The 16,589-nt window shown below is 45.9% G+C and overlaps 1 protein-coding gene across 1 annotated transcript in view; it reads left to right on the top strand.

The window, feature by feature from the left end:
- The first annotated feature begins 3,954 nt into the window (after window positions 1-3,954).
- Window positions 3,955-16,589, top strand: part of NIBAN2 (niban apoptosis regulator 2) — a 109,219-nt gene continuing 96,584 nt past the window's right edge. The window contains exon 1 of the mRNA XM_036752816.1: window positions 3,955-4,255. Coding sequence (XP_036608711.1) covers window positions 4,201-4,255 — 55 coding nt within the window. The 5' untranslated portion in view covers window positions 3,955-4,200. The remainder of the gene's footprint in view (window positions 4,256-16,589) is intronic.

Below are 16,589 nucleotides of genomic sequence, written 5' to 3'. Positions count from 1 at the left end.
GCACATTGAGTTCCCTTCTTTCAGGGTACCCCAGCTGCTTTGCTCCTGGGGCTAGGGTGGGGTAGGGCTGACTAGGCATGAGGAGGAGGAGGAAGGCTGGCAGAGGACACTTCCTGTTAGGGAAAATGAGTGACTCAGGGGTAGTAGGTGGCATTTTCACAGGAGTGGGGGTGGCGAAGGAGAGGAAAAACGAGCTCCGGTGGTCAGGCCTTCTCTCCTTTTCTTCGTGGGAGGGGGAATCTATGTTTGTCCAGACCCAAATCTGTAAACATATTTTTCTTCTTCCCACTTCTCTGGGCACTTTGTTCACTCCACCCAAAAAACCCTCACTACCATGACATAAAGAGTAGAAGAGACAACACCAGGGTAAAAGAGGGAGAAGCTGCTTTTCATAGAAACCTAGGAGCTAGGACAATATTTTTCCCCATCTCCTGGAATAGAGATCCTCTGTCTATGCTTCATTTCCTGAGTGCCTCCCATTCTAAAAGGGCTGTATGACATTTAAGCGAAAGAAAATTGAGAAGTGGTTTTTTGTTTTTTAGAAATTCACAACCTTCCCCATTGCCTACTGAATAGTATCCAAACTTCTTAGCCTAGCATTCAAGGCCCTCCACATATGGACCTTTTTCAATCTTATCTGATACAAGTCCTTCACTTGGGTCAAGCTGGCTTATTCACCATCCCCTCCCTGAAAAAGATTTTTTCTTGTTCCTTTCATCATTTCTTTATCTCTGTCCTCAGTTTAAAATATCTCCTCCTCTCTGAAGCTTCCTCTCAACCAAGTACCACCTGCTCTCTCAGTGGTCTCTCCTAAAGTAGAGTGGTGAAGTGGAAGAAATGCTGGACTCAAGGAGACCTAGGTTTAAATGCTGCTTATGATACTTACTCGCTATGTGACAAGAGGCAAGTGGCATCTTCTTTCTGAGCCTCACTTACCCCATCTGCCCAATGACTATGATAATGCTCGTGCTGTATTTCTCAAAGGGCTGCTATGAGAAAAGCATTTTGTATATTTTACATCACTATAGAAACATAATTCTTTGATTCCTTGTTATTTCTCCTTTCTCTGAATTCTTATAGTGCTCACGTGACCAATACTCGCATGACAGAATATCCTGCTTGGTATTATTTTTTTTTGCATACAATTCCTACCTCTTCTACTAGTTTATAAACTCCTTGAGGGCAGAGATCATGTCTTATATCCACAAAGTGCCTTCCTAGCATAAAGTATGGAATGAATGAATGTTGAGCCTCCCTAGAGATTACCAGGCTGGGGATGAAGGAGTTAGCCACTATCTCTGATGGATAGTGGAAGTACTCCACCCCAAGGCTAACCTTGCTTCCAACTACCATTTATTGCTGGTAAAGATAACCTTGTTAAAGAACAAAATGAAGGACAGTAGCGTGAGCTCTTTTGTATCAATCGAGGTAAATGTCTGGCTGGTTACATGGAAATAGAGAATTTCTTTAGAATGATGGTAACTAGAACCATGGAACCTGAGAAAGGATGGAGAGTCTCTTGGACTCCCACGGTTAGCAATAAAATATTCCATCTTTTATATATGAAAATAACAATAACCCTTCCTTTGTATAGCATATACATCTAGTTCAGTCATGTTTCAGTTGTGTCTGATTCTTCGTGACCCCACTTGGGGTTTTCTTGGCAAAGATACTGGAGTGGTTTGCCGTTTCCTTCTTCTGCTCATTTTACAGATATGGAAACTGAGGCAAACAAGGTTAAGTGGCTTGCCCAGGATCACACAGCTAGTGTCTGAGGCTGAATTCGAATTCAGAATGATGAGTCCGACTCACTTTGCCGCCCAGCTGGCCCCACTCTAACTTACAAGAGAGGGAAACTGGGGATAACAAAGGTTATATAACTTTTTTTAACATCATGCCAGGAATAACTAGCACAACCAGAACTTAAACCCAGGTCTCATGACTCTCCAGAGTCCACTGCTCTTTCCACTGCATCCCTACCTCCTATACCTCACCCTGCAGACTCTCATCACTTCTGACCCTTTTGCCTGGTCCACCTGGTGCCAATTCATTTTCTTGCAGGGCCAATCCAGAACTGTTCAGAGAACACTTACATGCCACATCTGAGAACCGGCATTGTAAATTTTATAAAGAATCCTTCCTAGGAACTCTGTGTGGGGCTAGCTAGCTCCCTGACTGGACTGTGTTGTGTGGCTTGCTGGGAGAAAGATGAATATCTATGGATCTAACACTCAGGGTTGGGAGTTTTATACTTACGGGAAAAGATTTATTCTAAGCCCTCAATTGTTCAACTCAATTTTAAAATTCTCTGAGCCCTTAAAATAGGGGAACTTAATTCTGGAGAAAAGAAGGGCAGGCAGGAAAGACAAAGCTTTGAAATACCCTGGCCTGAGGAACACCAAGCTTGTTTAAAGGTGATCTAATGAGAACATCACTAGACTAGGATTCAAAAAACTCTGGGTTTGAATTCTACCTCTGCCAAGAAAACTTTTAAACAATTTGAGATGTTCCAAAGTGCAGTGGGTTACTTTAGCAGGTGGTGGGCTCCCTGTCCCTGGAGAGCTTCAGACTTGGGTCGGATGGTGTTATCAGTGCTCCAGATGCCCATTAGAGGAAATGACCTTGAAGTCGTTTCCTAGTCTATGGCTGACTACATGTGACCTTGGGCAAGCTATTTCCGGTTCCTGGGCCTCAGTTTCTTCATTTATAAAATAATACCACCATCTGCCCTGCCTATTTTGAAGAGCTGGGTGAGACTCAAGTAAGATAATGTATGTGAAGGTACTTTGAGGACTGGAAGCCACTGTACACACCTGCATGGAAACGTTAGGATATTCTGATAGCTTAATGATCTCATCAAGGTGTGTACTCTCTCCAGAGGAATAGATCACAACCCATCCACACCTCCTTATACTGGAAAAGGAAAAATGCCCTGAGCTAGGACCCACCAGGTTATCCTTCTTTTCCCTAATATACTGCCATTTCAAACTGACTCTCCGTTGCCATTTCTTTTTTAACATTATTTTTATTTATTGTGTTAACTATTTCCTAATTACATGTAAGAAAAATTTAACAATCTCTTTTTAAAAATAATTTTGATTTCCAATTGATTTTCCCCCTCCCGTTCGTCTCTCCTCCTCGAGAAGGCAAGCAATTTGATTTCAATCATACAGGCGAGGTCATCTTCATTGACATTTCAACTCTATTCCAGATCCTCCCTCCCACGTGAACTGCCCAAATCAGCCCAGTAAGAGATGGTTTACCTTGAGCCCTGACAAATGTGGTAGCTTGGTGCCAGAGTTCTACAACCTGCTGGGTGTTCTGGCCGCACCTTCCTTCTGGGCACTCCCCGATTCTCTCTGATGCCCCTGGAGAGTTTTGTAAGAACGACACACCTTGGGAATCTGCGAGGATAAAGGCCGAGGTGCTTCTCAGCAGTGGGTAAGGCTCACGCAGGCTCAAAGGGAGGATGTGTCATATACTCAGGTGAAGGGAAGTCCATATAAATTTTTTTTAAAAAATTTGAAAAATCTGCAGTGACCTTAACAGGCTGGGTGGGTAGATGCCCCTCCCAGAAGCCTCACTGTTAGGGTTGGCAGTTCTCTCTGTCCCCCACCCCTCCAGCCCAATCTGACAACTTGGGTGATACACATGCCAGCTAGTGGTGTTGGTATTGTTATGGATGAACGGCCCTAAGTGGATATGGAGATGGGGCTCAGGCCTGCCGCCCCCCCCCCCCCCGAGGACTTGACTATCCTTCACTCTCCAGCACCACCGCCCGCCTTTCCACAACTCGGGGAATGCGGGAAATACCAGACTCTGGGGTGGAGGAACTGGCCTTGCTCAGAAGCTCTCACTCTGCTCTCCCCTCCTTCCTAGCCCAGCCTGTCTCAAAGAAAAAGGCAAAGCCCCGCCCCTGGGCTCAAAGGGTGGGCCCGGGCCGGCCGAGGGCGTGTCGGCTGCGGGGCGGGGTCCGACCCGAACGAGCTTCTCTCGGCCGAGGCGCCTCGGGCTTCCCTGGGCTAGCAGGAGGCGGCGGAGGCGGACGCTGGACACTGGACATTGCCCAGTCTATGGAGAGAGCCACCAGACTCTGAGACCGCGGCGCGCAGGAGGCGAGCTCAGCCCCGGGCTTGGTTGGCTGTGGTCAGCGTCTGGGGGCTGTACCAGGAGGCTGCGCGGGTCCTCTCCGTCTCCGCCATGGGGGACGTTCTGTCCACGCACCTGGACGACAGCCGGCGCCAATACATCGCAGGTGAGCGAGCTGCGCCGTCTGTCTGGGCTTCCATCGGGTGGTCCCCAGGACTGCAGGGAGGCCGGACTCCCCTCCTGCGATCCGGACTCCCGGGCGGAGGGGGCCCGCAACCCTAGCCGGGTTTCCGCTCCGCGTCCCTTCCCATCCTCCTCTCCCCACTCTCCCGCCCTGTGGCTCCCCCCGCCCCTCTGCCTCAGCTCGGCTCCCGGGCTCGGGAAAGAAGAGGAGGCTCGCTTCGGGAGCGGGGACTTGGGCGCTTCCTCCAGTGTGAGCGCTTAGCCCCGAGTGGGACAGAGTTAAGGCTAGCCCCATCCCCTGGGTGCCCAGTCCTGCTATTTGATCTTCGGGTGTGTGCCTTTTGAGTCGGTGGCTGGGATTCAGGCCCAGCGTCGACTCCAGCTCTTCCCTTCTTGAAGGCTCCAGACGCTTGCTGGCTCGTGGGAGGAGATTGGTGATTCCTACCAGCCTTTACTCGCCCCGTCTGAGTGCCACCTCCTCCCTCCTTTAGTCTTCTTCTCTGGCCCGTGTGCGCTTAGAGAATGCCTTCTGCTCCTTGCCCTGCATCTTTGAAGCTGACAGGGGTTTGGGAAGCTCCCCGGCAAACTTTTTGCAGGCACGCACTCCATAAGAGTCCCAGGGCAGCGCCGTTGAGGCTTAGGGTAGCCTACTTTTTAATAACGGTCAGCAGGGCTGGACAGTCATCCTGGTCTCACAGTTCCATTTAACTCTGCCATGCTTCTTCATTCCTGCCCCTCCTCCTGCTTAGCGGCAAGTCCCGTCTCCTTCCTGGAGCCTTCCTTGACCACTTCCAGCCCTAATTCCCTGGAGCTATCAGCTTATAAATTTGTGTACCTTTCAGTGCTTAGCACAGGACTGGACGTTTATAGTAGATGCTCAGTAATGTTGGTACAGTGATCTTATAGGTCACTCCTCTTCAACGAGGCCTGCACGCTTAGCATATATTTGGGTCTTCACAAATACCCCTGACTCCCCTAGCTAAGTATCCTAGAGGTCGAGGATGGGGAGATAGGGTAAATGAGTGTTAGCTGCTGTATCTCCACTCCCATAGATGAGTTTCCTCCATCTCCCAGAAGCATTAAAGAAGAATGAGGGTGTGGTGAAGCATAGGGCAGGGTGCTTTGGGGTGCCACTGTGGGGTAGAAGCTGGTTTGAGGCCTTTGTAGGGCTGAAGGCTGCCTGCTAACATTCCAGTCCCCAGCTTTTCTGAGAGTCCGGAACACATACTCAGGGGACTGGAATGTGGGACAGACACCATCCAAGCAGAACCCCTTAGAAATTCCAGTGTAGGTGCTTTTTGCTAATTTACTGTAGATACTTTTTGCTAACTTATTATAAATGCACTTCCTACTACCCCGGCCCATAATATTTAACTTTCCTTCAATAAACTATTTTCAAAGTGCCTACCATGTGTGCCTAAGATCTCTCAAGGAGCTTGGAGTAGATGAATTGCATGATAACAGACAGAAAATGATAGTGCCACAAAGGAGATATGAACAAGTCTTTGGGAAACAGAAAGCAGAGGTATTATTCCCAAGGCCCTTCTTCTGTCCAAGCTGAAGGGACTTTTGTTGAGGTTCAGCTTTATTAAGACCTATTTATGTAGACCCTGCCCTGGAGAGGTGTAGGCGGAAAGACAGGGTTGATCCCAAGCTCATAGTCTCTATCCCCTTACCCTATGTTCTGTTCCCTCACTTCCACCCCCATAACACCCATTGAATATGCTTTGCTGAAACCAGGGTGGAGTGTAGGGATGCCTTCTCCAAGGGCCTGCTTTTCTTCAGCACTGTTAATAACCCTCCTTCAAATGCCTTAAATTCCTGGTCCAGCCCCACCTGGGGCTGAAGTCTGAAAGGGGCTAGGGGAATGTAGGATCTAATGCCTTACCTCCCACTGACCTGAGCAGCCTTGGAAATGCTGCTTCCAGAGACTAGGGGTCATTTCATTCCCTTAGGGTCCCATAGGCTCTGTCTGTCTCCTTACTTCTCCTTTGGGGACATTTTCATTTCAACAATGAAACTTCCAGAGACCCTATGTAGTACCTCCTTTTCTAGCCCCTTTAAAAAGTCCCCTTTAGGAGCATCCCTCCCCACAGATGCCAGGACAATATTTGCTATCCTGAAGTTTGGTTTCCTAGGGTAGGCTTTTCCCCCCCTATAAACCTCAGAGCAGGTGAAAGCCAGGTGGCAAGTCCTGGCAAAGGTCAGGAGCTTGCAAACTGTTGATAATGTTTTGTTTATTCAGTCCCTTTCATCCATGAATTTCAAAGCATCTTGCAAGCATCAACTTGCTTACCCACCAGTATCCTTGTGGGGTAAATGGCACATCTGATACTGATCCCTTTTTAAGGATCATGGTACCAGGTAATGAGGCTACTACTGCTCCAAAGTGTGGGTGTCCCAAGCTCTCCAGCCTCTCCCCTTCTCCCCCAAAAGCTGGCATTTCAACCTCCATAGCATTGTAAGACTCTTGATGTCTATTCTCAATACTCGTCTTCAGGGATAGCAGCCCAGCTTTTAACTTCTGTTATACTATAGAACTCTGAGAATGGCCACTTGTCTGTATTTTCTTGCACAGTCTAGCATAGGGAGTCTGTAGCTGATACCTAAGGAAACCTCAGGACAAGCTTATAAAGTAGGGGCTGTATGCTCCTGCAGCTTCTGGACCAAGCAAACTGTCTACGTAGTGGTGGTTGTGAGGATCGCTACTCAAGGCAGTCTTGTGTAAGAGTAAACAGACTTATTCTGTGTAGCATTAGAGGGCAGAAGTAGGGCCAGTGAATGAAAGTAACAGAAACATTTCAGCTCAATATAGGGAAGGGCTGGCTAACAGAACTGTCTAAAATAGAATATGAACCGCCTTGCAAGGTAATGAGTTCCCCATTACTGGAAGATGCAACAGAAGGTCGAGCTATGGAGCCTCTAATGCATTTTCTGACTCTGAGATTGTATGATTGTCTTTAGGACCCCTTCAAGTCAATTGGACCATGGTTGGTGAGGGAATGTAGGTAGAGACAATGTTGAAGATGAGTAATAAGTATTAAATGCTGAAGCATCTTTGATCCTTCAAAGTATAGAAAGTTTTAAATTTTAAAGAAAAAATGTCTTAAAAAAACGTTTCTAGCTATGGGGTTGTCCACAGATGTCTCTTGAGGTAAGGGGAGGGGGGGCCCTGTGGTTTTTAGCTTCATGTTTATACTACCCCAGAGATATGTGGGTGTCTAACTTTCAACTCACTTAGGACCAGGAAACCACAGCGAACAGGAAGTGATACCCAATGGACTGTTCAATGGGTAGTGTGGAGGCAGAAGAGTGTGGTTTGGGCATTTGTCTTATGATGAAGGCTTCACCATCCATGCCCAGATACTGATACCATCTTTATGTGTGGAATTGCTTCTGTCACATAGCATTGTCACACTGTAGAGGTCTGTTTGATGGGTAGCCCGGCCATGGATGTGGGGTAGGATCAGTCAGTCATCAAGCATTTATTAAAAAACCTCCCATAAGTCAGTCTCTATGCTAAGAGCTGAGTGTACAGAATACAAAAGCAAGATAGTTCCTGCTTCAAAGATCTTACATTCTATTGGGGAGGCATTTGTATTTGCTTTCAAGTACATGGGGATCACGAATTTCTGTACTATTCTGTATGCCATAAAAGAGCTTCTTAACCTGGGGTCCATGAACTTTAAAAAAATAGTTTGATACCTTTTTCAATATAATTGGTTTCATTTATAATTCTCCATATTTTGTTTTATATATTTAAAAACATTATTCTGAAAAGGAGTCCACAAGCTTCACCAGATGGCCAGAGGGGTCTATGTTTTTTTCTTTAAAGTTGAAAACCCCTACTTTACAGGATAATCCCCCTCCCCCTCCCCCCCAAAACCATAGAGCTGCAATACCCGTCTTGCTGGATATGAGAACTAGGATGCATGTGGTTTGCCTAACACAGAGTTATGAATGAAAGGATCCAAATCATCATTGAATCTTGCACATAGTAGGTGCTCATTAAATGTGAAATTGAGTTGAAATCTACCTCTTAATAATACCTTTTTTAGAAGGAAATCTTTAATTAGTCAGATGTTTTAGGGCTATAATAGTCTTTTAATTTTTTTTGTCTGGTCAATTTAATTGCCAGAGACACTATCTTTCTCAGTCCCACATCCCCTTCCCTATTCCTCCCCCCAACTCAGAAAAACTTAATTCAACTTAACCAAGGTGCCCAGCTCAGTGAGAAAAATTGACTTTGGAGCCAAGCCAAATGAGACTGTTGTACTGAAGGAAGAGGAGAGTATTAAGGGATTTGTCCTTGAGCAAAGAATTGCTAAAGCTGACTGACTTTGACCTTCCAAACGTACTGCTGCATTGGGAACAGATTGAAGGATTTGTAATCATCCATTCCCTCTCCTTGACAGCTCCAGCCTTGACCAGCACAAAGTATGTTTGGGGACCTTCACGTGATAACTGAGACCCTGAATCTGGAGGAGAGAGGGGCAATTTCATCTCCTAACTGATGCCTGCTCTATTGGGTACTATGCCTGGGTAGATGCCAGGCCCAAGACAGGCCGTGGAAGATAAAAAGGCAGGCCTGCAGGGGCTGAGTGAGAAGGGGAGAGGGAACAGACCGTCATGTGTCAAAAGCTCTTGTATAGGTTGCACAAATACATCACTCCCCTTATTACTCATGTCTGAAACTCATGAACAATCTCCCTTTGACCAGTGCTATTCTCCTTCTGAACAGCCTCCTCCCCTTCCCCCTCCACTGTAGCTCATGACTCATTTAACCTCGGGTCTCCTCTAGCATCATCCTGTGGTTTCAGAAATTCCTGAGCAACATTTTAGATGCCCCCACCCCCACCCCACCATTCCACTTCCCTGACTAGAGGAAGAAGGGTTTCTGTAGCATGGAGTAGGCACAGCTTTAGGGAAGGATTAGGGCAGATGCCAGGGGTTTAATACCTGGCAGGTGTGGCCAGTCAAGTAGTTGCTACTCATAGAATCCTAGAATCAGGGCTAGAGATCTTTAGAAGAGGGTGGAGAGAAGGGAAATGGAATGGTGGCTCAGGACCCTAGGGGAGGAAGATAGGAAACGCAGGCAACACCTCTGGTCAGTATATGCTACCCAGAAGCACTTGGGGCAGGTGTGCTCTGTGAAGGACATTAAATCATGGGACACTCAGAAGGGAGGAATGATTTGCTGATTAGAAAGTGTGAACCTCTTTCTTAAGCACATGTGCTTCATGAAGCCCAGGTCAGCAGGGATAGGGTGAATAGAAAGAACTTGGGCTCCACAGGCAGAGGTGAGGATAGTGATAGGTTCTGCACCTGTGACTCCACACAGGTATGGGAAAGTCCCTACTGAGGGAACTCCCCCTAGCAATGCAGATGATTAGTTCGGGTCCCAAAGCCAGTATGTGTCAGAGTCAGGACTTGAACCCATAACCTTCAGAGCACTCACCTTAGAGCCAAAGGACCTAGGTTTTAACCTCACCTTTTACACTATTTATGTGACCTTGGGCAAGTTACTTAACCTCCCTGGACCTCAGTTTTCTCATCTGTAAATCAATAAGTCAATAAGCATTTATTAAGCACTTATTATGTGCCAGGCACTGTGCTAAGTCATCTGTAAAATGAGAGAGTTGGACTACATAGTCCTGGAGGTCTCTTTCAACTCCAGATCTGTGGTGTCGGAATCCTAACAGCTCCCACCATGGTTAGGGACTGTTGTGTTGTGTAGTCAAAGAATAGGTATTGGCCTGAACAGGAGACTTTTACGGGTAGGAAACATCCAGTCTCTTTATTTGGATGGTAAATGTATAACTTCTTAATGGAATGGGCTGTTGGTGATGCTTGGTGGCTAGCTAGCTTAGTAGGACAAATAAGAGTTGACTGCCCAAGACATGCCCAGCGTAATACAGAAAATCTAGCCTATGTGTAATTATAATAGCCTAACTTGGCCCCATTGAAGAGATATAAGAATACTCTTCCCTTCCTTCTTTCCAGAGGTAGGGGGCAATGGTTTTGGAACACTGCATGTACTGTCACACTTGGTTGATGTGTTAGTTTTGTTTAACTGATTCTCTCTTTCTCTCTCTGTCTCTTCTCTGTCTCTGTCTCTCTCTTTCTCTCTCTCTCTCTCTCTCTCATTCCCAGTGAGTAGAGTGAGGGATGTATTGGGAAATGAAGGCGGCATAAAAAATAAAAGATCTCAATAAAGAGGACAAAAAAGAAAGCACGGTCACGCCTACCATGTTCTGCTCATTAACAGCCATGCGTGTAGTTTCTCTACTCGTCTTTAGCAGTGTCTCTCAATTTTAAGGTTGGGGTTATGGTTCTTTCCATTTTTTTTTTCATGCTCTTGCTTTGCATGACCTTGGGCCAGTCACTGAGTTATATATACCTGGGATGGAGTCTGTAGGGGAAAGTAGGGGACAGATGGAGGCACTGAGCTCAAACATGGCCTTCCTCTGGTCAGGCAGGAATCTTTGGGGAAGAAGGACAAAAAGAATCCCAAACTGGAGCTCATCTGCAGGCAGGCTTAGGTCGGTGGAGTGGCCAGTCAACTGTTACTACTGAACACTTACTACTATGAGCTGTCTGCTCTTGTGAAAGAAGCACTAGGCAAGGAACTAGGAAGATCGAATTAATGTCCTAACATTAACTGGTTGTGTTCACCCAGGAGAAGACTGGGTTTGAATTATACATCTGTTAGTCTGTCAGCAGGCATTTATTAAGTATGTCCTATGTGCCTGACACTGTGCTAAACCTTGGGAACACAAAGAAAGCTAAAAAATCCCCTTCCCTTAAGGAGCTTACATTCTCATGGCAGAGAACACATGTAAATTATAAGATACTTACCAGATATGTAAAGGGTAGATGAGAGGTAATCTCATAGAGGATACTTACTAACCATGCAGCCCTGGGTAACTCACTTAACTTCTAAACCTCAGTGCCCTCATCTGTAAAATAGGGGTGATAATCCCTTTCACAAAGTTATTATGAGGATCCATTTACATGCCCATAGAGTCCTATAAAGCATAGAGTGGTACACGAATGTCAACTATCATTATTAAATAACTGTGGTCTCTGTGGAGCTCATAGTCGTATTGGAGAGAAAAGATGTAGATGCATAAAAAGACAATTAAGAATAGGAAACGTTTTGTGATGGTGGCTCATTTGTATGTAGGGCAACACATTTAAGCGTTATAGGAGTGTAGAGAAAGATCTCCCTGTGTGGGCTGAGGCTGTCAGGAAAGATTGCCATTGAGGAGATCAGAATTGAGCTGGACCTTGAAGAATGGACTGCCTTCCTGTAGGTTGGAGGGAAGGGCATTCCAACTGGAGGAAACCGCCAGAACAAAGGAAGGAAAATGGTGCAAGAGGCATTAAGAGGATAGTGAGCAGACTCATCTGGCTGGAGCAAAAGTTTCTCATAGGGTTTCAGTGGGAGGTAAGTTGGAGCCAGATAATGGAGGGCCTTGAATGCCAGGCTGAGGAGCTGCGATTTAAGGATCAAGCAGGCAACAGAAAGCCACTGAAGGTTTTTTAGAAAGGGCCACCCCACCCCCCCACCCCCCAGGTTCTGTTCTGGGCTCTGTGGCTTGGCTGTGGGCTCTTTCTTTGGAATGTCCTAGCTTGTCTCTTCCTGCCTGAACAGTCCCTGTCTGTGTTAGTCCTACTACTGGTACAGGAGGTGTGTATGGTGGGGCGGGGGGGGGGGGGGGGGGCGGGTGATGGTGGTGTTGGTGAAGGATCTGATTTTCTGTAAACCCAACGGAGCTGTTTTTTTCTCCACAAAGTAGCCTTTCCCAGATGGACCTGATTTTAACCCATCCAGTGCTTAGCACAATGCCTGGTACAATTTAAGCACTTTATAGGTGCTTGTTGACTGACCAACAGTCTTTGGGCCTATTCTCTTTTGGTCTTGTTTTTTGTCTGTGATTAGGTCTTTCTGTCTCATCCAGCCTAGAAGTACAGCAGCCATTCTAGTGCATCATCCGAGACATCACTGATGAAGCTTTGACCCGCTCTGTTTCAGACCTAGACCCCCCTCCTTAGACATCCTGTTGGTCACCAACCCCCCACCCACCCATCCCGCCATCTTGGGGCTGGACTTAGTGCTTTAGCCCTACTGTAGCTCAGAACTCTCCAGCTCAAATGGCCTACGGGCCTCAGCCTCCTGGTAACAGGAATTTCAGGGGTATGCCACCACACCAGGTAGGATTTGCTTTTGGGCCCTTCCTTCCTTTTGTGCCCTTTCTCTACCTCCCCTCAGCATGCAGGCCCCTGTTACAAGACAGAAGGAAAAATGGTGGTGGGACATGGGAAAGTTCTTATCTTCTCCCCTCCGCCCATACTGATCAATTTATCACCCCTTCCCCAACATACCCCAGAATCCCTCTTTAGTCGAGGGGATCCCGCCCTACTAAATCTTCTTTCCTCATGGAGTTATAAAATTTTAGTGTTAGAAGTGACCTCATCTAATGATAGGATCATGGATTTAGAGCTAGAAGAGACCTCATCGGCCTGTGACTCCAGCCCCATCATGGTAGAGATGAGGAAACTGAAGGAAGGCTCTAAGATGTTACGTGACTTGCCCAGTCACAGCCCCACTGAGTACCTCAGGCAGGATTTGAACTCAGATCTTCCTGACTCCAAGGCTATTGCTTTATCAAATATACCCCATTATTTTAGAAGTGAAGAAATAGAATCAAAGTTTCAGGGCAAGTGGTTTGCCCAGAGTCACACAGTAAGTTAGTGACAGGACAGTGACTAGATGAGAATTTATTTAGGCCTTCGATTTGTGCTGGGTTGGTTTTTTTCCCCTGATATATTCCACATTCCTTAAAGGTAACTAAAGGTATCCCACAGATCCTTAAAGTTATCACACCCAGTATCGATGGTCCCTAATGTCTCTTCTAGCTCTGCCTTATGTTCTGTGATTCTTTGGATTCTAATACTCTATGGTTCTAATCTTCAATGAATTTCTGATAAAACCCTTTAAAGGCCTTGGAGGCCTTTAAAGGCCTCCAAGGGGAGGAATGCCCCTTGTGTTCAGAGATGTGGACGTTTATACTCAGATCCCAGACACTCAGCTTATTCTAAAATTGCTGCTTTAGTTTTGCTGTCTTGGGAAACAGCAGAAGAACTAAAAATCAGGATGATGTGGCCAGCAAGCAGAGGGGGAGGGGGGAGGGAATGATTAGTTCTCTAGGCCCAGAGGTGGGGCATATAAAGAGTATAATTTAAAAACCGAATAAACAAACAAAACACCCACAGAGCTAGACTCTGTGTTGGGCACAAAGATCAGCCCTGTGTCTGCCCCTAGAGGAACTCACAATTTGCTGGAACCAGAGCATATAGACCTGAGCACACACTTGGAGTAAGGCATTTTGACAGATTAAGCATATATACACAGGACCTCAACGTCTGAGGATAGAGCAGTGCTTTTGGCAACTCGGAGGAGGAAGCATAAGGAAAGAGGAAAGGGAGGGTGTGCTTGGGAGAGGAAAGGAGTGTTGGGTCAAAACTGGTGATTGGGTTCTCTTTTAAGAGATTTACAGGGTAAAAAAAAATATTCTCTGGCCCTTGAGAAATTCACCTTGGGTTTTGCCTTCTGTTCTGGGCACTCTGCCCTGATTCAGGGTGTGATGCCTCCCTCAAGGTCCCATCGGCCTACAAAGGTACATTCTCTTAGCCTGGGTCACTAGCAGTGTGACTTTGGGTTAACTGCTTCTCATCTCTGGGACATGATTTCATCATCCGCTAACAGTGGGCTTTACAGTGGATGAGCACAGCTCATTCCAGGGAGATTGGAAAATTCTATTTTGATCTGCCTTCTTGCCCCCAACTTGGAAAGGAGCAGCTATTCCCTGTAAAACTTCCCGGACCCCAGAGGTGATTCAACAGATGATTCAATAATATTCAGTAAACATTTGTTGAGCATTTACTATGTTTAAGACACACATTACATCAGAAATCTGGGTTCTGATCCTGGCTGTGTCATTAGCTAACTAGCTGAGTGATATGGAGCAAATTAGTTAACTTCACTGGACTCAGAATCATCATCTGTAAAGTGAAGGGATTGGACCACATCACATCTGAGGTCCCTTCCAGCTCCAACATTCTATAATAAGTCTGTATATCATAGCTCAGACCTTTCTAATAAGAGACCAGCTGAAAGGACCAAGATCACAGAGTGTTAAAGCTGGAAGGGACCTTTAGAGATTATCCTGTACAGTGATTCTCACACTTCTGTTACCCACAGTATTATTCTTTCACACGATACTGGAGGTTAGCATGTAATTGGAGATGTAAGGTCTAAACACAGTATGTGATGAGGCTGAATCTTGTGGTTCACTAATGTGACTGCATACCCTTTGGGTCATGTTAAGTCAACAAGCATTCATTAAGCATCTCTTATATAAGTGCCAAGCACTGGGCTAAGTGCTGGAAATACAAAGAAAGTCCCTGCCCTTAAAGAGCTTGTAGTCTAATGGAGGAAACAACTTGCAAACTTTAACAAGGAAAAAACTGGGGGAGATGATCTTTGAAAACCACTGATCTGGCTGGCCATTCAGTTACCAGGTAGGTATGTATTGAGCACCTACCATGTGCCAACATTGTGGGGCTTACAAAGAGGCAGAAGACATGGCTTTTTGCCTTCCAGGAGTTTACAGTGTAGCTTTGGAGATGGCACTTACCCAGAAAACAATAAGAGAGTAATGAAAGACTGAACTGTATCATTCAGTATGCAGGAAGGAGGAGAGAGAGCAGTGGGGCCTTGAGTCCTCAGGGGGTGGAAGGACTTGGGCTGGAGCTCAAGGGATGAGTGAGTACTCAAGATGCCGTGATTTTCTCAGCATGGACGCCCCCTCTGTCCATGCAGATTGAACATTTGATCTACAATTTAAGAGATGAACTTTGAGAATGTCTCTGGCTGAACAAGGTCTCTATCCCTCCACTCCACCAAAAGCTAGCCTGGTAATGAAGAGCGCCCCTGAATATCACTGTTCCTCAAACAGGATTTATACAGTCATAAATTCAAATTCTGGTTCTGCCACTGTGTGTCCTTGGGCAAATCACTCAACCCCTCTGGGCCTCAGTTTCCTCAAATGTAAAGTGAGAGGGTTTGACCAGATGACCTCTAAAGGTCCTTTCCAGCTCTGAATCTATGACCCTTTGCTTAGCAGACCCATACTCGAGATTTTCTAATCTCGCAGGAGCTCCCAGTATTTATTCTCTGCCAACATAGGTTCTTCAGGAACCTGGGAGTACCTCCAAGTCATGGTAAGACTCTAGAGTAAGAAAGACCACAGTAGAATAGAGTCATCACGATCATTGATAACCGGAGTGCCTGGTTGTACTGACCTTCACTCAGGTAATGTTTGGGCCTCATTGCTTGTATGTAACATCCTATTTCTCATCTCTGTGCCTTTGCTCTTGACCACCCCGCATGCCTAGCATGCCCTCACCTTTACCTCCTGGTTTCCCCGGCTTCCTTGAAGAATCAGCCCAAATCCCACCTTCTGCAAGAGTCCTTTTCTGGTCCTCTCCATTACTAATGCCTTCTGTCTAAGATTACCTTACATTTACACCATATGTGTTCTGTATGTATAATTTTTTGTGTATTTTCTCCCCTATTTGAGGGCATAGACTGTGTTTTTACCCAGTGCTTGGCTCAGAGTCAGCACTTAAATGTCTTTGATCATCTGGTTCTTCATCTGTAAAATGGGGGCATTGCTCCAGATGACTTTGGAAGTCCCTTTCACCTCTAAATCCGATCGTATCAGTTTAAAATAAGTAGAGCAGAGCTGAGGTAGCTCTTATCTTGGGCTCAGGGGACCTTCTCTCCTAAGCCCAGGAACCTTTTCCAGGTGGTAGTAGTAAAGGGGAGCAGCAGCTTGGTCACCACCATGTCTCCTGTGCACTGGTGGGGATTTTTGAGAACTTTCCCTAGCTTCCTAACTTAAAAAAAAAAAAAAAAGCATACTATTTGCCATTGAGTGTGTTGAAAAAAGGATTCTGATTCTGCTGACCCTTGATTTGGGGAAGAACATTTTGTTTTTTTAATCTCTAACAGTGTTTGGGGAACTAGGAACATGCTTTCCCTTAAATGTATCTCAAGCAGGTATGTGGGGGGAGAACTAGTTCTTTATTAAAATTGCTTTTAAAAGGAGATATCTGTATTGCAGTATAACCTTGACAATGGTGTCTTTCTCCTTCCTTGAAATTATGCTAAGAGACCAAGTGTACCTCCCAGATTTTTGTAGAGAGAAATAGGCCTTTTCAACCATGTACAAGGGATTAATGGCTGG

Source organism: Trichosurus vulpecula, chromosome 3, assembly GCF_011100635.1.
Source record: "Trichosurus vulpecula isolate mTriVul1 chromosome 3, mTriVul1.pri, whole genome shotgun sequence".
NCBI classification, from domain to species: Eukaryota; Metazoa; Chordata; class Mammalia; order Diprotodontia; family Phalangeridae; genus Trichosurus; species Trichosurus vulpecula.
Note: the sequence above shows the minus strand (reverse complement) of the source record. Positions and strands in the feature narration are given on the sequence as shown.